Here is a 22,477-nt window from a genome sequence, read left to right as displayed (position 1 = left end):
TTAAAGGTATGGACATGCAATATGATGCATCCATGTGCAAGCAGAATTTTTGAGACAATATTTTACCTAGAAAAGTATCAAAACATCTGGCAAAATGTTACAGAAGTCAATAAGGAAACACATTAGCTCTGGGTGATAGGGATAAGGATTGGTAATATCTTACCAAAAAAAGTTAGTAGATTCCATCAATGTGCCTCAAGTACTGAGAAGACCAGAGGACAGGTTCTAAAGATTAACATGGTAGAGAGAAGATAAAGTGTTCTTGACTAGAGCAGAATTTTACCCAATTACAGTCACTTACATGAGGATGAGTCAGAGTTGCCTTGTTTTAAGGACCAGTGCTCAAACAAAAGCTTTTTGTTATGGACACTCAGTGGAGGAATGAGCCCACTTTTTAACATAATGAACCGGGACATTCACCGTTATGATCTAGGTTTACATATCTGTAAAATATGCTGCACTGTTATTTCCATAACACCATGGAGTGCATAAAGTGCTTTTTCTTCGGTCACACAAACAAACTGAATGCCCTACAGCAACAGTAATTGTTAAGTTTATGCGAATTATTGTGAAATCAAATTTGTAAAAAGATTTTTTTATTTTATTTATGAATAATTAAGATTAAAATAATTTTCTAAAATTTGTTTTCTACATCTACAAACAAAAACTTAAAAACATTTTTAATCTAGCAAGTTCCAAATCACAGGAAATGGGTATCCCAAGATAATTTTTTATGCGTGATGCATAGATTTTTCGGTCTTTGAGTTTTTTTTTATTATTTATTATAAAATATGTATTAAAAATTCAAAACACTAAACAGCACATTTGGATGTACTATTATTCTATTCTATTCTATGTATTTTCTAGTATAAAATAAACTCACCAAGTGTGCCATGTGACCGGTGTGCTAATGTTTCCATCACTTCCTTTTTGCCCAAAAATGTAAAGCTTATTAGCTAAAGGGGATGTATTATCACATAACTAAATTACATTTTATTGGCCGAACATTATTGTTTTTTTTTTTAAATACGTTTTATTTAGTTTCATTTATAAATTAAGATGCTGCATAGAGAGTTAAAAGATTCTGAGAAATTAATGTTGTATGTAGTTGAAAGAAGATGATCATAGTTTTGCTGCCATCTTGTGGGCACTATATCTAATCAAAGCTGAGGCGATTCCCAGGGGTCAAAGGTCAGGCTGCCATGGGTTAATAGGGCACAGAGCAATCTGCGTTAAAGAACAAAGTCAATAGTGTCACAGCAAATATTACATCTTGACTCCCTTTCTTTGTAAAGGCCAGTGTCTTTTGCTTTAGAGCAGATCCCTCAGCAATCTTTAGCATCAAACTTCATCCTTTTCCTTTTTTTGTTTCCATCCTTACCTTCATCCCAACAAATGTTGGTAATTTTAAACCCTCACATGCCAAAAGTGTGGGTGGGACAACCCGGATGAATCAGACAAAGAAAGGGGATCTGATGACTCAGCAGGATTAGTCAGTCCTTTCATTTCATTCTTTACTGCTATTGTTTTGCACTATAAACTTTTAGCCGTTTAGTAATACGATTCATTTCTCACTGGCTTTTAAGAGTGATGACATACCACTTTTTATTTGTACATGACTTTTGAAAGTCAGTCATTGTATTTGCATGAAAAGCGTAAATTGAGGTTAAACTTTTTCCAACTAGGATCCCATTAGAATAATGATCCTTATGCAATATAGTTTGCCCCAAAATGAAAATTCTCACCCTCATGTTCTTCCAAACGTGTATCCATTTCTTTCTTCACAACACAAAAGTAGGTATTTTGAAGAAACTTGGTAACCAAACAACATTGGAGCATATTGATGTCAGAATTTTCATATTTGGCTGAACTATCACTTTAATTCCCTTGTCCTTTCAACAAGCTTTTACCTTTCAAATGTCACTTTAAAAAAAAATTCACACTAACCTCATTTTGTTTCCCATTTATTTGTCCAATGCACATTATCATATGTACAGCTCCATATGGAGAAAATAAAAACAGAAAAAGAGACACAGAAAACAAATTCATGTCACAATAATACTGATACAGCAAACAAACACAGAGCTGTATCCAAACCATACCACTTCCTTGCAGAGAAACAGCATTATTGAACACCACACATTCACTACTATATACAGAGGTTAGCTTCTGAACATTATATCCTAAGGTTGAAGATAAACGGCTCAGTCCACAAGTGGGTGGTGGGAAAGTTCCAACTTTATTCAATTCTTGCTAATCTGTTCTTTGTCCACCGTGTGCATTCAAGTCTTTAGTGCCAGATTGTGTCAAGAGGAAGGTAACTGATGGCAAAATGTAAGAGAAGACTGCTTCGATAACAGGTAAAGCTTCAGTATATCACTGTATGATAGCAAAAAGAGGAAGGCAAAGCATGAATGAGATGTACAGCAAGTACTGCAAGTTACGTAAGTGTGTTCTGGATTTACCTAATGCCATTCAAGTGCAAATATACTGAGAAGAGAAAGGGCAGATTAGTGGCTGTACACTCTAGAAACTTCTTTTGGACCACGTGCCACTTACAGTCAAACATGCAGTACATTATGAGGATACCGAGATATGCTAAAAGAGCTGGATTTTAAAGATCTATCCACTTATGTTGATTAATGGCATTTATGATTTCATATGTCAAAATATTAATGGTCCACATGATATGTTCAGTTGGTTTAAAAGACACCTATGGTAATAAAACAATGGGATTTGAACACTTTCCATCAATCACATTTCTCAGTCAAAAGGCTTTGTTTCATTATCAAACATGAATGCATTAGAAACTTTAAGCGGATTTTAGTACATTTAGTACTTCAACAAAAAGTACTAAGTATGACTTGTTCTTTAGGGCACTATTAACCGGTTAAAGATATCTGGTTAACATAAATTGTGTTAAAGACAACCTTAACGTTCAATGTACAGATATAGCTCGAAACAAGCCATGTACTTGGAGGTACTTGCAAAACGACTAGTTTATTTTTTCTATGGAATAACTACATGAATAAAGAATTTCCTTGGACTTATGTATGTTGTAAACAGTATGTTATTATAGTGCAACATATACAGACAGATCAATATTCAGTAGAAAACAACATAAGAATAAACTGCTAGTTAAATCTACTGCATTTCACAGATCAAGTTTGAGAAAACCTCCCATTTCCTGTAAAGTCTCTCATATTTATTGTGCTTTTGCCTCCCAGCACAGCGTCTCTTAGCTTCTGAAAGAAGTTACATGTTATATCACACAAGACTTTTCAATTTTTGCAGGTTTTTGTCTGAGTGTTCTTTCATTTGAGCTTATCTTTCTAAACATCCATTCCCTGACTGTCCGGGAAACCACAGTCTTAGCTCACTTTACCGAGACCCACTTTTATTTTCACACATTTCATAGTTGTCTTGCAAAACCAACAAATAAATAAACACCCCTTGCACATATATGCAGTCGCGAGCAGGTGTGTACAGTAGGACACAGTCAATGCAATGCAAGAAATAGAACAGGTCCTGCATTACTGCTGTAGCATGCAAAACTTTACTAAATAACTCTCTAAGAAGGATTTAGACCAAACTTTGTATTGTTTAACAAAGTTTTGCAAGCCGCGACAGTGTGTGGCTTGTCTTGCAGAATTCTGACATATTTTTTCATTTGATTCCTCAGCACTAAACCTCTTTAATAAATCATAAACTCACCCGAAGACTCCTGAATAAATTTTACCCAACATTCTATGATGACCTGGTTGACTGATAATGTTCATATTTCACAGCTGTGTAATGACCAAAGTCTGAACTTTGATATGTAGGCAAGTCCAGGGAAAGACACAAATAAGAGGGGTTTTTTTTTAACAATGCTGAATGCTACTTTTTCCAACAGCAGTCTTCTCATACAGCAGTTATGTTGGCCTAGTGCATGAACAATAGAGATATACACACAACTATACTGTAGATAAGCTCTGACGTCTCTATGAAGCAGGGTCCTCGAGGTGGGAGAGATAACAAAGGAGACTTTCAAGGACTTTTGGGTTGCAGGGCGTCTAATCTGGGCAGGAACTGCTGACTGGTTTTGATCATATACAGTAAGTCTTAGTACAGTGCTTTCTGTCCTTGGCTGTCAAATTCTGACCAGGCATCATTTAGTTCCATAAAAATCATCTTGGCATATTGTTCGTAGGGTTGTCCAGTAGCCTGCAGATGGGAAGAGAGAGGAAACATACACAATTTGGCTTTAAAGTTACAATATGTAATTTTTTTCGCTGCCAGGGGTCGCTAACCTCTCACAATAACAAAGGCGTAGGTTGATGACACATAAGCGGAATTATGGAACTTGTCGTCATGCTGATAGATCTAATAATGTTTATGGATGAGTGAATACACTGATGTTTTTAACATGACTGTGGTATATGAAGCAGGTCGCGATTGCTAATGAGAGACAGATATCAGCGCCACACGCGAGTCCCGCGGATATAAAGGAGTAAGGACATTTCATTCTACCGAACTAACTGTTACCCGCAAGTGCTGAATTAATACTCACACAGGTCCGTTTATTTGACGAATTAAACTTGTGAGGTAACGCAGCGCTATTTCACTTGGTCTACACTATCACACTAAACTGCATTTAAGTGTGTTGAAAGTTATAATGTTATTCTATGTGTTAGTTTGTCTGTATGAGACTAGCAGTAAGCTAGATCAACATTAGAATAACATACTGATCATATTCTAATATTTCATCATGTTGAGCTATATAGCATTGATTAGTTTTATGTACATTTGCTCACCTGTCTAATAAAGTACATGCAAGAGTGACGTCTCTGTCGAAGTTAGTCACGGACGTGGAGCTCTTGGCATCTCGAAAACGCCACGCTGATATTGATCCTCGTTTTAGTTCTCCTTTTGTCCCAAAGTCTGCTTGCCATGGTCCATAATGTTTAAATGAAACAACTACAGCGTGAGCGTGCCGCTAGATGTAACGCAGTTGTCCACGTCTGTCGCCATGGTAACTATGGCAGTACGAGCGGAAACCAGGGATAACCCGGATATTACGTCAGTGACAGGCGACAGGTGAACATGGACGAGCCATTATTTAAAATGGGAATTTCTCTGAAATTAAAAATCTTGGTTACACTTTACTTTAAGGTGTCATTGTTACAGTCTAATTATATATTTAAGTACTGAGTAATAATAATTAACTACATGTACTTACTATAGGGTTAGGGTAGGATTAGGATTTGGTTGAGGGTTAGTTCCATGTAATTATGCATAATTTACTGTTATTACTATGGTAAGTACATGTAACATATGTAACAAGGACACTGTAAAATAAAGTGTTATCAAAATCTTTGAGAACTTTTGGGATATTGTACGTACACAACTGCAGGAAATATATCACACTGTGCAAGTGATTTTTGGATATTGTATTACAAAAATATTACATATTGTAGCTTTAAAAAACCTTAACTATATATTTTAAGGGGGTCATATCCACTTATTAGAGATCCACTTATTAATGTATTTTACTATCAAAGCAGATTTTTCGTGATCACCTTCTCTCTGACCTTGGTAATTAAATAGGCAGGTACACTACCATTTAAAAGTTTGGGGCCAGTAAGAAAATAAACAAATACATTTATTAAATTAAGAATGCATTGAATTGATCAAAAGTGACGTAAAGACATTTACAATGTTAAAAAAAGATTTCTATTTCAAATAAATGCTGTTCTTTTGTAGTCAAAGATCAAGGTTTTCATTAAAATATAAAGCAGCACAAATGTTTTCAACCTTGATAGCAATAATAATTGTTTCTTGAGCAGCAAATCAGTTCAGCATATTAGAATGATTTCTGAAGGATCATGTGAAGACTGGAGTAATGATGATGAAAATGCAGCTTTGCATTTTTAAATATATTCAAATAGAAAACAGTTATTTTAAATTGTAATAATACTCAACTTTTTAATACTTTGGATTAAATAAATGCAGCCTTGATAAGCATAATAGACTTTCTAAAACATAAAAAAAAAAAAATTTATAGATTCCAAACTTTTGAATGCTACTGTATTTTGCAGCTGTGCTTTTAAGATTTCATACTTTCTTTTTAAGTGCTTTAACGTAAACTGAATAAATACGTCTCTTACCTTGTCAGGGTGTACTACCAGCACAGCTTTACGGTAGACCTTCTTCACCTGCTCTGGTGTGACAAGGTCAGCCATGCCTACAGGTTTCCAGCGGTTCTCCCCCTCCCAAAGCACCGTATGCATGGTGGACAGTAGCGCTCTGATGTTCCTCTCCTTCCCCTCAATCCACTCCAGAATCTGACACAAATAGCACAATTATATTAAAACATAATAATCTGATTCAGATTTGAACTACAACAAAGTCTTTAAAAATAGGAATATGTAAGGAACAATGTACAGTCAGCTGATCATTATCACAAACTAAATGGCAAACATATTATTTGACAATGACTGATGAATCAGAGTACAGTATTCCAGCCTGTCATGGAAAACTATATTTAAGTATCAGCTTGCATTTATTTATGTGTGTGTGTGTGTGTGTGTGTGTGTGTGTGTGTGTGTGTGTGTGTGTTTTATTTTTTTTACCTTGAGTCTCTCTGGGTCCATTTCTTTTGCCATCTCCTCTTTTCTCATTTCTGCTATTGTTTTTGGCCCTTTCTTATCCTTTGAGCCAGCAAAGCCCTGGCCTGAGAGTAGGTCATCAAAGTTAGCAGCAGAAACCTTTGGTCTGGTTCCTGGAAGAAACAGGAAATAATTATTAAGGAAAGACTTGCCATTTATATTATTCTTTGTAGTAAAGTAAATATTTAGAGATGCACAATATCTGTACCATATCGCTCATCCACCAATATTAGTGATTTTTTAATTCATCTGTATCATTAGATATTTATTTGTACAAGCATATTTCCTCTATTTTTTATATTTAGATTACCTTTGCCACCATCTAAAAGTCACATACAGTTTTTAATTCAGTGAAAATAAAATTTCACTGTTAAATTAAACATTTAGCCAATCGCAAAAACTACAGATATTTCATATTGTACATTATGTATGTATGTTGTGATGCCTAAGTTCATTTGTAGTATTTAAAACAACTGGTTGCAGTTTTCAGTGTTTTATTTGACTTTTTTCAAAAAGTGATTGGCTCATAATTGTCTCTTTGGCTGAGTGTGGTGTATATGACGCAAAGACGAAGATAAAAGTGAACAGACTGTATTAACCAAAAGTGGACTACACCAAACTGAACATAAGCATTAACAAGAACCGACAAATGAGAACTAAACCACAGGCATATATATATATATATATATATATATATATATATATATATATATATATATATATATATATATATATATATATATATATTCTAAGTGAAAACAAAGATGATAGGATTAATACAGGTGATACAAACAAGGGAACTAATGAGCGACCATAGAAACAAACTAGAATGCAAAGAGTAACCTAGGAGACAAACAAGTGGCTGGAAACTGAGAACAAATGAGACATGTGACTGAAGGATACAAACTAAGTCCATCAGGGTGAAACTAAGAATGATCCTGCTTAAAATATTCAAATTTTACAAGGAACACATTCGCATGAAGCACAACTACTTAAAACTGGACCAGATTCTATGACGAATCACTAGGCAGTTTGTGTTCAGTTACTCACCCATGTTAGGCTGTGCTTTTGGTCCAGTGGCTCCTGGCGATGCTCCACCCATGCTGGAGAAGCTGACGTTGTAGTTGGGTCTGTTCTGTGGTGAAGTGTGGGGCATAGAGGGTCCTGGTGCTTTAGGTGGGGTCTGGTGTTGTGCACCCTGGGCCGGCGGCTGCCATTGAGCCCCACCTCCAGGCTGCCATGAGGGGAAGCCTGTGCTGGGATGCCAGCCTCCAGAGGCAGTGTGCTGAGGAGAGGGAGCAGGACGCTGAGGGGAGCCCATGGGCGGAAATGCTCCTCCAGTACCAGTAGGTGTGGTGGGTTTGCTGGAGAATCCCGAACCACCTGGGAATGAACACACAGATTTTGAAATTGAATCCATGATGAATTTATTAACATAGGGCTCATTAAAAATAACTTTATTCCATTTACCTCCACCCAGACTGGCTCCTAGGTTACCTAGATCTGCAAAAGGGTCCAGATTGTTGGGTTTGGCCTGGTGGGTGGGAGTACCATGAACTGAGCTGGTTGGACTAGTGCTGGCAGACTTACTTCCCATCCCAAAACCTTTACCTGATATGACAAATCAGGATTTATAATTTAGTGTTCGTCACTGAATAGGGATTATATAAATTATCTGGTTTCCTGTAACATTTAGTCGTAAATTTAGCTTCTGTCAACATTTTAAACTAGATAAAGCTAGGTAAGTAAACTGGCAAATATAAATTAGTTATTTAATTTTTGTCAAGCTTGCAAGAATTATCTGTGATGATGTCTTGATAACATCAGAAAAAATGTCTCTGTATTTATGGATGTCCTAAAGTTTTCTGTATAAATATTATTCTGTTTAATAATAATAAAAACAGTATGATTTCCAATTTTTATAACAAAACATTTGATTTTAAAATAAATGTATTTGCGTGAAAAAAGTATAATATAACATATAACAATATATTTTTTCTAATAATATACAAATCTGAACTACTGGCCAGATCGGGCAAGCTGCATCCAGCTCTATTGATTTAAAAAAAAAAAAAAAAGGTCAGTCATATTATGTTTCGCAAGTGATTAACATTTATGAGCTATATGAGCTCATCACACTAGTCCAGATGGCAGGTCAGTCAGTTGTGAGTCATTTTGTTTTTTAGGTGTAATTTCAGAGGAGGCCACCAGATGTCTCAACGGCACATCTTGTGTTCTAACAAAACTTACCTTCAGGTGCTGGTTTGCTCCATTCCCATGTTCCCGTAGAGTTCGGCTGTTGGATGTTGACAGAGGGAGTAGTGGGTGGCACAGGTGAACTGCGACCTGTGAAGGGATCACATTTAACTTGATGGCTCTCCATGTATCATTTATATATTCATTTACAATAAAAAAGTGATTTGGATAATACAACTGTGAATTGCATCCTATTTTTGACTAATTACAGGAAAATTACAACCTAGAGTTAGATTAAAAAGTTACAAAAAATCTTAAACAAAAACAAAATTAAGGTAAAATACATAATACCATTGAAATGTTTGAGATTGATTGATGTTTTTGAAAGATGTCTGACTGTAACATGATGTGAAATGCAGCAAAAACCTGTCACTGTTAAAATGACTAATTTAATACAATAAAAAATACATTTCAATAGCTATACATTTTATGAGTACTCTATTTGGTTTCTGATTAGAAATGGCAGAAAATCTTTAGTTTCTTTATTCTAAATTATGAAAATATGTTAATTAATTATGTTACTGAAACTAAGAATAGTCAAATTAAACATTTCCCTATGTGTTTCCAAGCAAGCTAATAGCTTAGCATTAAACTAACTGATTAAGAAACGCTCTTAGATTAGTTAAAACAAGTTATGGGATGGGATTCTGGGATATGATCTTCCATGAATGCTTGATTAAAAAAACATTTTCAACATATTATAATGAACCATATTTCTCTCATTTTTCAGTAAATGCAAAGCTCTGAGAAACAGAATGTAGCAATCAACAGCATTTGGCATCATACAGTGCTCTTTTTTCCAGTTCTCTATCAGTCAGTCACGTTTGACGCAACTTCAGGGAACGGGGATTACATAAGTAACAGACATTCTCTTGCATGCTTGAACCCCCCCCCCCCCCCCAACTACAGTTCCAGCTCTTTATGTAACAGTATTGCGGTTTCAAGGCCTTCAAAGATTTTAGGCAAAGAGGATATTTCAAAATTATACAGCACTGGTATGAAGTGATTGGAAACAGTGTTAAATTTTGTTGCTATATTCTGTATTGGTGTTAATCTTCTTTCCATATTCCCAGAAACATAATACAGGGTTTCAGTTGTCCTTCATAAAGCACATGCTGCTATCGACCACACACATTGTACTTGAAACAAATAATCATGCTCAGGGGCCACTAATAATTCCACTCTCTCCAAAACATCAAACATCACCACTTTAAATAAGAAATTTTCTACCGTGTTGTTTTATAGAGATACATTTGCAAGGCTATTCTGCTGATCATATTTTGGAGGATTTAACACAAAAGAGCTTGGCTGGTTGTTATGGTGACGTTGCCCACACACTGGCAGTACTGAGAGGCAAAGGCGCATGCCTTACTCATGCCCATGTTCTGCATTGTAGGAGACGGAGATCGTGCAGCATGCAGGAAGGGGTCTGGCTGCCCCATATTACCTGGACCCAGGAACGCCCCCATGAAGTCCTGCGGTTTAGAGGCGGGTGCAGGCCCAGATCCGAACGGGTCGAAAGCTGAAGAATTAAAGAAAAGATCTTTTACTGAAATGGACATTTATACAGACCGATAGTTTTGACTCTCACCTCTGACTGGATAAAACAAGTTCAAAGCTGTTTGAAAATAGGCAAAATATGCACACCACACATTGGTAAAATGGTACTGTATATCATTGAAAAATTATCATGGCGCTTTGTAACTGTAAACAACCTTTAGTTAGGAAATTATTGCACATTTTAATAAATAAATAAAAAGAACACACACTACCATTCAAAAGTTTGGGGTCAGTAAGATGTTGATTTATTTGATCACAAAATACAATAAAAACAGTAATATTGTGAAACATTATTACAATTTAAAATGACTGTTTCAATAAATTAATTGTAATTAATATATATTAAATATATACTAATGTAACTTATTCCTGTGAAGGCAAAATTTTTAGCAGCCACTTCTCCAGCTTTCTTTGATGAATAGAAAAGAACATTATAAATGTCTTTACACTTGACACTTGCTTAATAAAAAACATTAATTTATTTTTTACTGACCCCAAACTTTTGAACAGTGTTGTGCTAGTTACTAAGATATAGTAACTAGTTACAGTTACTAGTTACTTCATTCAAAAAGTAACTCAATTACTTTTTTGATTACTTACACCAAAAAGTAATGCATTACTGTTAAAAGTAACTTTTTAGTTACTTAAAAAAAACATTCTTTAATGTTCCCATTAATGTTCTTTTATGCGTTATGGTCTACACAAACAGAAAACAGACTTAAACAGAAAGTAATTTTTAAACACTATTTTATTTAAGTCAGACCAGCACAAACTGAATATATCCCGCTATGCTGACTCGCGATCTTCGCAGTAGACGCGCCACAGAGAAATGCACATTTCATACGGATTACATAAGCAGAGAGCAGTCTGTAGTCTGTTTTCTCTCGTTTTGAATTGTTCTGTTTAAAAGTAGACATGTCTGTGAGACAAGTAGGTTACCTTAAACGCCGAGTTTCGGTTCATTTATGAGACGAGCTCCAGTTCACGTGCTGGCGCCTCCGTTTCGTGATTATCTATCGTCTGCTATATTTACTTCTTATTTATTAAATCCAGGCAATTGGTTGATGAAACATTGATTAAAATTAAGATACAATTAATACAAAACGAAATTCACTTTAAAGAAAGGTTTTGTGCTTTCTGTTTGATGTCTCTGTGAAAGTTTTAAAGCATCTTTTAGTGTCGCTTTCAGAGCGCTCACGTACGGAGAACTGTCACGTCCGCAACATTGTTTCTTCCTCATAAATGCGAACACTAAAAATAAAATAAAATAAATATTTTGTTCTGTGGAGACTGAGAGCCAACCCTTCTTCATCCGGTGGGTAGTATTACGTTGGTTTGCGCAGTGTAATTCACAGAATTACTAAACAATATTTTAGCCCTATAGATTTCAGCCCGTATAAATGTGCATTTTCTAAGCTTAGAAAATGAACAAAATTCATTTGATTCTAATCATAATGTAACATTATTGTGAAAATTCTTTATAGGCTATTTGCTATTAGTATTGTAAATCCTTATGTTTTTATCCAACTAGGCTATGTGTGGGCCTTATGTAAAATACGGGACAAATCGCTTCCCTTATTGATTTGATACGGGACGCATCATTTTACTTGTAAATACGGGACAATTCCGTATTTTAAGGGACGGATGGCAAGCAACCCTACCACCAATCCTACAATGCGTCGCTGCTGCAAACAGGTTAGGCTATAGGCTACACTTCAGCCAAATTTTATTAATTACAAAAAGTGACGGACAACGCAGCATATGGTAACGGTGACGATGTTAATTTATTTAAAAAGTAATGCGTTACAGTATGAGTTACTGTCAAAAGTAACTGCGTTACAGTAATGCGTTACTAGTAACGCGTTACTGCCCAACACTGCTTTTGAATGGTAGTATATTCGATGGATTTAATAACTCATTATTATTATTAGTAGTAGTAGAAGTATGTGTAATAATATTAATAAAATAGCTTTTAATTGAATCTGGGTGTTTTTATTACATTGCTGCCATTATATTAAAGCAATGTACCATGTTACAGCAATTTTAAATAAATGACTGTTCTCTTAGACACAGCGTCTTATTATATTGTTACTGAATGAATGCCATTCAAATGAATAATTCAGTCATTCAAATTTCACACTATCAACCAAGATGCTGCGTCACTTCATTGACCAATGCATGACAAACATCTCAGATAAATCAGTTAACATACTGAACATTAAAAGCCATAAAACATACTTACTGCCTCCAGATCGAGGTGATGGACAGGGCGAGGAGGACGTTGCGGATCTCCGCGGGGTGGACTGAGCAGAAGTGGGGCCACTGGCTGGCTGTGGTGTGGGCGGAGCTCCAAACAGGTCCCCCAGCAGGTCTGTGGTGGTGCTGGTGGTCGGAGGTTGTGGGGAGGATGGAGGAAGCTTAGCTGCGTCACCATCCAGCCCCAGCAGATCTACTTCCTCAGCTGCTGGAGAAGGGGCCGCTGCTGGCTGGGGCTCTGGCTTCTTAGGTGCTTTTGATTTCTCATTGCTCGTGTTGCTCTGCTGGCTAGAAAGGGAAAGCATCTCATCATCTGAGGGTTCACTCTCCTCATTCGGACCCACTCTGCCTCCGCAACTCCCATGGCCCTGGGCAGGATCTAAGGGACAGACCGGAAAAACGGTTAGATGCAAAGAACAAAATCAAGTTTGTCCATATGATTTGTGTGTTAAGCCCAGGACACACCAAGCCGACGATCAGCCGTCGGGCAATGTCGGGCCGTTTTTGAGCGTCGGCCGACTTAGTTTTTTTGGTGTTTTCCGCACAGTTGGCTTTAGTTGGACGCTGTCAGGTTTTTCGGGGCTGATTCAGCTTGGTGAATGAGTCAGTGCACAAAAATAACAGAAAAACAGCAAGCAAAGAAGTCAAAACAGTACTGATAGAAGGCTGTTCTAATTTTACGTCATCTAACCCAAGTGTTCCTGTGCGAATAATTTAATATTAACATGAGCGGAGTGGAATAAAAAGTGATTAGCAGGATTGTTATTCAAAACGGTAAGCACACGCTGCTTTCTTAACAGTTTGTGTATCTGCAGCCTGCATCGTCGGTTTCGGACGAATATATCTGCAGAAATAGACAGTTGACTCATTTACACGTAGGCGCAGAACGCGCATAGCCTGCTAGCTGACAGTCGGCTGTAGTTCTCTCTGTGTTCAAGTGCAGCTTTTTTGCCCCGGTGCAACACAGTTGGCTTTCATCGGTGCTAGTTCTATGGCGTCGGTTTGGTGTGTCCCTGCACTTATTTTCTAAGTTTTATGTGAGAAGCATAACATTTCAAGCCACTAAAATCACCTAGGTTTCAACTAACCATCAAAATGTCTAAATTCAATAGTCAACTACAAATCTATCAATTAACTTACTGTTGACTCCCACAAGCCTCCTACACTACATCTTACCTTCCAAGTCCAAGCCCTCCATTTCATCTTTTCAGCAGAAAATAAAGTACATTAAACAGATGGTGTTTAGTTTAATGGTGCACAGACACTCTACAGAATGCCAGCGAGTGACTGATGAGTTGACTTGTTTAAAAGGCTCACTGAGGGACAAACTAATGAACTCTTAATGGTGATTAAACTCCACAGGGACACAGTGTCTTTCTCTATCATATGAGAAAGTAGCAACTTTACTTCAAGATAAAGAAAATTAGGGCTGTGCGATATAGCTAATAAAATAGCTAATAAAAAGCAAATGCATATGCTGAAAAATTATGCTTGTCTTTTGAACTTTTTACTCATGAAAGAAACCCTGAAAAACATGTAGCAGTGTTTTCACAAAAGTATTAAGCAGCACACAATTGTTTTCAACAGTTAATAATAAGAAATGTGTCTTGAGCACCAAATAAGATTATTAAAATGATCTCTGAAGAATCATGTGACTTTGAAGACTGGAGTAATGGCTGCTGAAAATTCAACTTTGCTATCACAAGAATAATTTGCATTTTAAGATATATAATAAAAAAGAATAGAGTTATTTTAAATCGTAACAATTTTTCACATTATTACTATTTTCACTGCATTTTTGATCAAATAAATGCAGCCTTGGAGAGCATAAGAAATTTCAGTCTATACTGTATATGATTTTCAAAATATACCTACATTTTTATGAACTTTATGTATTTTTATGTAAAAGGGTGATCATCAGACACTACACTTTTTAACGTTGCCATAATTTTGAGTCACAAGGTACATGGCAAAAAAATGGCCAGAGGAATTTCATTAAAACCACTATGATATTCACAATGGTGCTTTAAATTTATATCGTCAGCAAATTCATTATGAATTTATTGTGAATAAAATATCACCCAGACCTACTTTTAATGTGCTCATTAAAAAATTAGGAACCATTTGTTTAGCTTTTTTGTGTTGTGTAGTATTATACATTCTAGTAATATATAGGATTTGTGTGTTACCTGCAACAGCAAGTGCATCCTGGTGTTCCTGATGACAGGAGAAAAGCACGTTGGGGTTCAGGTCTTTGGTGGGGAACTGCTCCCACGGTGAGGTGAGATCTTTCTGTTTCTCTGTGCTTTCAACCTCAATGTCTAACAGCACATGAAACAGCTGTGGGTATTTCTCTGGAGAATCACAGGCATCCAGCTCTGTCCTGGGCAAACACACACAAAGACTTCACTGCAGAGCTGCAAATAGTAAAACAGCATGTTCTGTATTTATTTTTATTTTATTTAAAGATTTTAGGGTTACATTTCTATGAATGTATAAGGGAAAGCATATTTGCTGGGGTCCTGTCACTGGTCACCCCATATATTTAAAGTTAGTTTATATTTAAAGAAGTGACAGATCTTTTCTTCCATAGTGTAACGTACATCCAGGTGTAACAAATTATTGAAAAATAAAATAATTGAGGGTGAGGACTTGATTTTATGTATCAGTTGTTGATTGGATTTCATGATTTTAATCATTTTTAATAACATTTTAGCTTCTTTTTTCAGTGTACTTAAATTGTCCTTCGGTGTGACTAATCAGATTTTAAAAGCACAAATATGCCATGTAGTCTATAAATTAAAAATGTCAAAGAATTGTATGTAAATGAATGGATTTAAAGAATGATAAATTAAGTAATTTTACACCCTAATCAAGTGTCCTAGCCAGGTGCTACATGACAAAACAAAAAGCAATCTCCTCCATGTAAATCAGAGTTTTTGTCTTAACATGCTGTAATCGTGACAGGCAAAGAGTTGCTGGTCATTTTATCAGTCATTATGTGGAGCAGGAATTTGAATAAATTAAAAAATCTAGATTCTGCTTAAATCTAGATTAACTGCTTCAGATTTTCCAGCGTTACAGTGTGATTCTTATGAAAGTTAAGAACAGTAAAGAAACACTTACTTCATAAACTTTAAGACTGTTGTGCCGGGGGCGATGAAACCAGTATGGAACTGAATCTGGAATATCTGGGTGTTTGTTACCTGCAAACACCCCAAAATGTAAACACTGACATATGGCAAAGAAAAAGAAAAAATGAAAATGTGCGCCTTGAATTCATTTAGTCGTGTTCAACAATCACTAAACATTCACTAAACCTTTGCCATGAAGACACATTACATTTTTATAAAATCTTAATTTTATATTTTAGAAAACTGAATAGGGGTAATAGTCTAGCAACACTATTATTTTTCCATACTCTGTTTTATTTTTTTCCATACTTATCCAGACTTGGAAATAGTTCAAATCGAATTCCATACTTTTTCAAACTGCGTAGGAACCCTGTTACATGTAGGCCTATATATACTGTACTCATTCTATAGTTTATTTTCTCTGCTGCAGCTTTAGATTTAAAAAGGGTAACAGTTAGTTATTGGACTCATACCTTGGCCTGAAGTGCATGGGAACGCATGTGAAAAACTGAAATCACCACGTCTCCTTGGGCACTCACTCCCACAGGAAAGACCACTTTTCCCTCTTGAATCCTGTGTTCCCTGAGAAACAGCATACATGAAGATATACTTCAGAATTACACAAACAATATTATTTTATTAACTGCTACATACATGATCTTGTACGCAATTCAGAAATGCCCTTTAAAATAAAATAAAGAAAATTCCATCCATTTTAGAATTTGAGGTTGCAAGCAGGATACAGAAATAGTAATTCAAATTCAAATTCAAAATAGATTTTCAGTAAGTAGAATTAAAATTGGTTTACATACATTCATCTAACATTATACATTCATACATCTACATTCATCGTTGGAAGTGTATTTTTTAATAATACATTTTATTTTTCATAAACATTGTTCATCATACATTGTTCATCAAACATTGTTCATGTGGGGATTCTTTAAATTTCAATTCAGTGAATTATTTTTCCTGTCATTCTAATTCAATCTCCAATTCAACTTCATTTGGGGTGTGGCCAATTCAATTTAAATTCACACTCTTGAATTTGTGTTTTTGAATTCTTAAATTGTGGATTTTGATCAACCCTGTTCTCTTGACATATTGCATACCATATCTGAAACGATTTTGTGATAAGTGACAATAAGACTCAAATATTTGATAGGACAATATATTACTATTCATTACAAGTAATATCAGCTATGTAAAATGAGCCATTAGCAAAGAATCTGTATCGACATCCTTACCTCATTCTCTCATACTCCTGAGCTGTGGAAAAGATCTTGGTCTCACCAATAAGTACATCACAAAATGGCCGACAGCCACTGCGCTGTTTGTTGAAGCAAGGAACAGGACTCATTGTGACGGCTTTAATGACTAACGGTTTGGAGTGCGGTACGGTGGGCTTCTCTGAGACTAAACTGCATACATAACCTATGTACCTGAATAAATAAACACATACACACATTTAAGTCTGTCATACCTTGTTTAATTAAGAACATCTGTTTTGGTGAAACATTTCATTCTCTCTGTATACAACATGCAGAAATATTGACATTTCAAGACTAAGGTAATGTATGCCAGAAATAGGAATTTTATTAGTTCATCATCCATTTATACTATTTATTCAGTAGTTTCTATCAGAGAGCTGCGATCTGATTGGTCGTACCTCCTATGGGAGGGCCACAGGCCTGATCCAGGCCTCTTGGCGCTGAGAAGATGCATGGCTGGCACTGGGTTGGCAAAAAGGTGGCAGAAACAGAACATGGCACAGACCAGCACGCCCGAAGAAGCTCTGCCATCCTAAAAAGAGCAAACATGCATTAGGCCAGCCTTGGATAATACAGATGTTTCTTGTTAAGTTCCTCCTTTTCTATTGTACTTATAGCCCAGTGTTTTAGTCTTAACAGTACGTTTTTGTGTATGCAAAGCTGTTTTTTATGACCTGTCTTGGATTTTCATTTGTGTGAATAAAGCTGGAATTAGATTCTTAACTCTTTCCCTGGCTGAATGTTACAATTACATTATATATTACAGGTGCAGTAAGGGAAACACTGTTGAAAGTGGATCCAACCGAGCACCACAACAAACTTGTAGCCAATCAGCAGTGTGTGTGTGTGTGTGTGTGTGTGTGTGTGTGTGTGTGTGTGGGTGGGGGGGATGTATACACTCATGATGGGGGAGGAAGGAGAGTGAGCAATAGGGAGATTTGAAGAAAGACTGTAGAAAGAGAGATGGGTGAGAGCCATTACAAAAGAGAAAAGGACAGAGGAATATACCTGGAAAAAGAAGGGTTATGATCAGACAAGAGATTTAGGACCCGCGTTATTTTTAGAAAAGCTTTCCAGTGCTGGAGAGACCTAAGTGGGAAGACCTGAAAACTGACACAGAGGTTGCATTGTTTCTGCTCCATAAGTGAGTAACATTGGTTTTGAGTGTGTGTGCTGCTGCTTGTAAATACTCTTGTGTACTATATGTTCATTTTTTGTTCTTCCTTGTCGTTTGTTCGTCATCTTCACTTTATTTTTCGCTACACTTTATTCATTGATTTATCAATCAATCAATCTAACTGTGAATCTTTACAATCTTTCAGGCTTTCTCTTTGTGGTTTAATTTTTTATTCAAATCATGCATATTTTGTAGCACACAGTTCCATTAAAAAAAGGCTAATTTCACATACTGACAATGATGAATGATGTGTAACAAAACTGCCGGGCATGTTGTTTTCTTTGCAAGCTCTCAGAAATTCTTATTTTTGCAAGATTTTTATGTTATAATTAGCCTTAAGAAACTGGGCCTTTTTGGACAATGTGAAATTTTCAGACACAAATGTAAACAATTAATCTGGTTTAACAGTCACGGCTGTTAATGCTTAGTAACCACAACAGGCAACAGGTATGGACATTTAAAGACCTCCTTACCGAACAGGTAATCACACACACATTCTTGGGGTTTTGCTTGAGCCAGTTGTACATATTCTTACACACGGCAAATAAGTTGTGAAGACTAGGGGCCTGCCTGGAAGACCAATTGCATTCAGAAACCTACAGATAAACAAGAAGGACAATTATGAGAGGAAGAAGTTAGAGAGAAGAAGATGAAAAAGAGAGTACAATATCCAAATGAATAAAGATTTGGATATGCATGGATAAAATTATATAAAAATATTTTTAAAAAGACATACAAGAAAACAATTCTTACAACAACAAGGAATTTGTGTAAGAAGGAAACGTCAGAATCATCATATATCACATATATTATTTATATTTAAGCCAAACCTTCAAAATAACTAATACATCAATGTTGCTGCACTTTTGTCATTTAGAGCATTTTTTTTAATCAAAAGAATGTAACAAGTGATCCCAAAATTATATATATATATAGGGTTAGAGTTATATGCTGTTAAAGTTATAATACTGAACTATTTCTATCTCATGACTTATTTGCTGTTAGAGTTATAATATATATAATTATAACTCTAACAGCAAATAAGTAATGAGATAGAAATAGTTGAGTCATGCAGTTTATCTTAGGAGTTATAGGAAAAGCACTGTTTAATATTTAATGAAAGAAGGCCATAAGTGTCACTAAAGCCACTAGTATCATTTCTAGACAGTCTCGTAGAATAAGTAACTCGCACTACACCAATGTTTCCCAAATCTTTTATGTTCCCCAGAATCAATAAAGCTCAAGTACCCCTTCATTGACACAAAACCGAAATTGCATTCCTTAACTCGTAGCATTATATTATTTAAGTGGCCATTATGATGATGACTTACTTTTAACAGCAATCAGTGCTATGGGTGACAAACAGATTCATCATGTAGCTTCCTCTCTGTTTAATGAGACATTTGGGACCTACTGTATAAACATTTTACATGACTGATTTAATAGGAATGTTCATATGTCCATTTTTGACATTTCCCAGGACATTTAACAGAATGCATGCTTTTTAAATGACGAAACAAAACAAAATTGTTGTCCCACTTCCCACTACTGAATCTGCTTTAAATCATGTTCTGAGCTTTAATACAAATATTTTAATTTTAATAAAATCAATCTGTGAGGGAATGGGATAAATTAGATTAAAATTGTATTAAAGCTACATTCTCTGAAACGTCTTGATAACAGGGGTTACACAGACTAGTCAACTAGTCGCTGATCATGTGATTTGCAGAAGAAAACAGGTGAGGATCCCAGTGGGTCATTGCAGTAAAGCAGCAGTGGACTTCAAGTGTGTGGAAATGCTTCACTAAAGATGAAGCCTGTAGTACAACTCTCACTTGCAAATATGCAAGTCTGTCCTGAGGTACAACAAAAGTACAAGTGCCATGCACACATCTGAAAAGGAATCCGCTAACGCTAGGTGAGGAATGATGCAAATCCTCTTGACAGTAGTCAATTAGCGGCTTCACCAAACATCCTGCTGTGCAGAGGTGGAAAGAGTAATAAAATATTCTACTCAAGTAAAAGTACTACTACTTCAATGAAATTTTACTTAAGTACAAGTAAAATTACCGGTCTAAAAATCTACTCAAGTAAAAGTAAAAAGTAGCTCATTTAAAATGTACTCAGGTAAAAGTTACTGTATTACTTTTTTAACAGCGGGGTGGGGTGGGGGGCTCTCCCGTGTAGGGTTGTAATGGGATGAGATTTTCATAGTATGATAACATCTCAGAAAATATCACGGTTTACAGTATTAATCAATTATTAAATAAATAAACGGTATTATTAAATTATGGTTATTATTATCATCAGTTAAAATGAAAATTAAATTAAAGAAAACTGTTTTTTGGGGGGTTGAACGAATGCTTTTATTATAACAAACTTGAAACCATTTGTTTGTTTTGTTTATTAAAATTTCAATAAAACGAATCAATTAAATTCAATAACTGATTATAAATTAGATTAACAACTTATTTTTAACATTAATAATTTATTAAAATGTTTAAGAATAATATAGTCCTATGAAATGTATTTTATTCAGAAAATTAATGTTTCTTATTTATGATTTAATACAAATATGTGATCAAAAACGGTGGTAATCAAATGAAAATTTAAACTTGTGTCCAAAACAGATTTACTAAATTAAACAATGGACAAAAAATATATTCCTTAAATAATGTTTAAATAAATTGTATTATTGTTGTTGTTGTTGTTGTTATTATTATTATTTTGAGGAGTATGTTCTATTGTATGCCTACAATAGTAATACATTTCTGTCATAATTTCTCCTAGTTAAACCAAACTTTTATTTTGACGGGTTGTAGTGAAGACCTGTTTCAAAGTGTATTTGGTGAAAATGCTCAATAGGCGTTCTCTCAGAGCAGCTCTGGAAATGTTCATGTATTCATGTCCTCAAATTGTTTGTGAGAAGCTGAAAACAGCATGTAGTACTTGAGTAGCCTATGTAGTAACTTAGACCAAGCGGAGCAGCTCATTCACACCGATTCACACAGAAACGCAGAACAAGCAGGTTATATATTTACATAGCAGTATTTTTGCGCTTAAATATTCATAGACCATGTCGCGATTGGAATTATTGCACAGCTGTACTTTCCATGTAGCCTATTCATCCATCCATCATTTTGCGTGTTTTACGTGACATCTTCTGCGTTATGTAAATTCCATTTACATGACTGGATTCCGGGATTCTCTCTGCATCACGTAAATCATTCGCCTTAAGTTATAATCGGGACATACCTTTATCTGCAGGGGGGTGGTGTCCTATGTATCCTCCTTTTGCAGCCACTTTGTGTCCAAATTTTTTGCAAATCGGATATCTATCCTCGAGGACAACCACACTTTTTTCTACATCCAAAGTATTTCCATACTGGCCATAATTCGCTTCATAAGAATTCAAGGGCGCTTCGCTTTCAGCTTCAGCTGGGTCTGCGTCACCTTTTTTGTGTGTTTGTTCTCCCGCCCTTCAATCAATGCAGTAGTTTCCGGAGTGTGATTTTTTTTTCTCCTTTGTATTATTTTTTACTCAGTAACGGATATGATTTCAAATGTAGCGAAGTACAATACTTCAAACAAAACATACTTATGTAAAAGTAAAATTACAGATTTTAAAAACTACTTAAAAAAGTAGAAGTACACAAAAAAAACTCTTAATTACATAACGCGAGTAAATGTAGTTTGTTACTTTCCACCTCTGCTGCTGTTACTGTGAATTTGAAATCAATTCACAATCATCCTTTAGCTGCAGTGCACAGCAAAGGTTTTAGAGAAATGCTGCACTTTTTTTAACTTGAAAAAATGGGACATCACTCCACAACAGCCAAAGAAATACATAAATATTTATTAACACCACATATTCCCACCATGGAGAAAACCCTGCTGTGGTGGGTCCGCAACCAGGACAAATTTCCCAGTTTGTCCAAGCTTTGCAAAAGCTGATTGGCTATTCCAGCTACAATTTTTTTCACTGGCTTGGGTTGTCCCCTTTCAAGGGAACTCCTGGTGAGTCAAATGATTGACGCTTTTTGAAACCTCTGCGTGATTGCGCCTAAAGCATGTGTGTGGAATCAGTCCAATGGTGAACGGAACGTCACGGGCTGATGACGTCACAACCTAGAAGCAAGCTGAACGAGGATTCTCTGTCCCCAAAATCGTTAC

The 22,477-nt window shown here is 35.7% G+C and overlaps 1 protein-coding gene across 13 annotated transcripts in view; it reads right to left on the bottom strand.

The window, feature by feature from the left end:
• Positions 1-1,951: 1,951 nt before the first annotated feature.
• dnajc6 (DnaJ (Hsp40) homolog, subfamily C, member 6) overlaps positions 1,952-22,477 on the bottom strand; it is a 55,352-nt gene continuing 34,826 nt past the window's right edge. For 5 of the 13 annotated variants that reach the window (XM_077198659.1, XM_077198658.1, XM_077198651.1 and 2 more), the window contains 15 exons: positions 18,778-18,900; positions 17,526-17,659; positions 17,104-17,298; positions 16,330-16,438; positions 15,849-15,928; positions 14,912-15,105; positions 13,899-13,925; positions 12,709-13,101; positions 10,279-10,428; positions 8,901-8,996; positions 8,121-8,261; positions 7,701-8,033; positions 6,615-6,763; positions 6,150-6,326; positions 1,952-4,206 (listed from right to left, as the gene is read on the bottom strand). In XM_077198659.1, coding sequence (XP_077054774.1) covers positions 4,105-4,206; positions 6,150-6,326; positions 6,615-6,763; positions 7,701-8,033; positions 8,121-8,261; positions 8,901-8,996; positions 10,279-10,428; positions 12,709-13,101; positions 13,899-13,925; positions 14,912-15,105; positions 15,849-15,928; positions 16,330-16,438; positions 17,104-17,298; positions 17,526-17,659; positions 18,778-18,900 — 2,403 coding nt within the window. In that variant the 3' untranslated portion in view covers positions 1,952-4,104. The remainder of the gene's footprint in view (positions 4,207-6,149; positions 6,327-6,614; positions 6,764-7,700; positions 8,034-8,120; positions 8,262-8,900; positions 8,997-10,278; positions 10,429-12,708; positions 13,102-13,898; positions 13,926-14,911; positions 15,106-15,848; positions 15,929-16,329; positions 16,439-17,103; positions 17,299-17,525; positions 17,660-18,777; positions 18,901-22,477) is intronic. The other 8 variants (XM_077198662.1, XM_077198661.1, XM_077198657.1 and 5 more) reach the window with 4 other exon arrangements.

Source organism: Siphateles boraxobius, unplaced genomic scaffold (genome assembly GCF_051911475.1).
Source record: "Siphateles boraxobius isolate OS27281-9 unplaced genomic scaffold, OSU_SipBor_1 41, whole genome shotgun sequence".
Taxonomy (NCBI): Eukaryota; Metazoa; Chordata; class Actinopteri; order Cypriniformes; family Leuciscidae; genus Siphateles; species Siphateles boraxobius.
The sequence above is the reverse complement of the archived record's forward strand: the minus strand, read 5'-3'. Positions and strand labels throughout refer to the sequence as shown.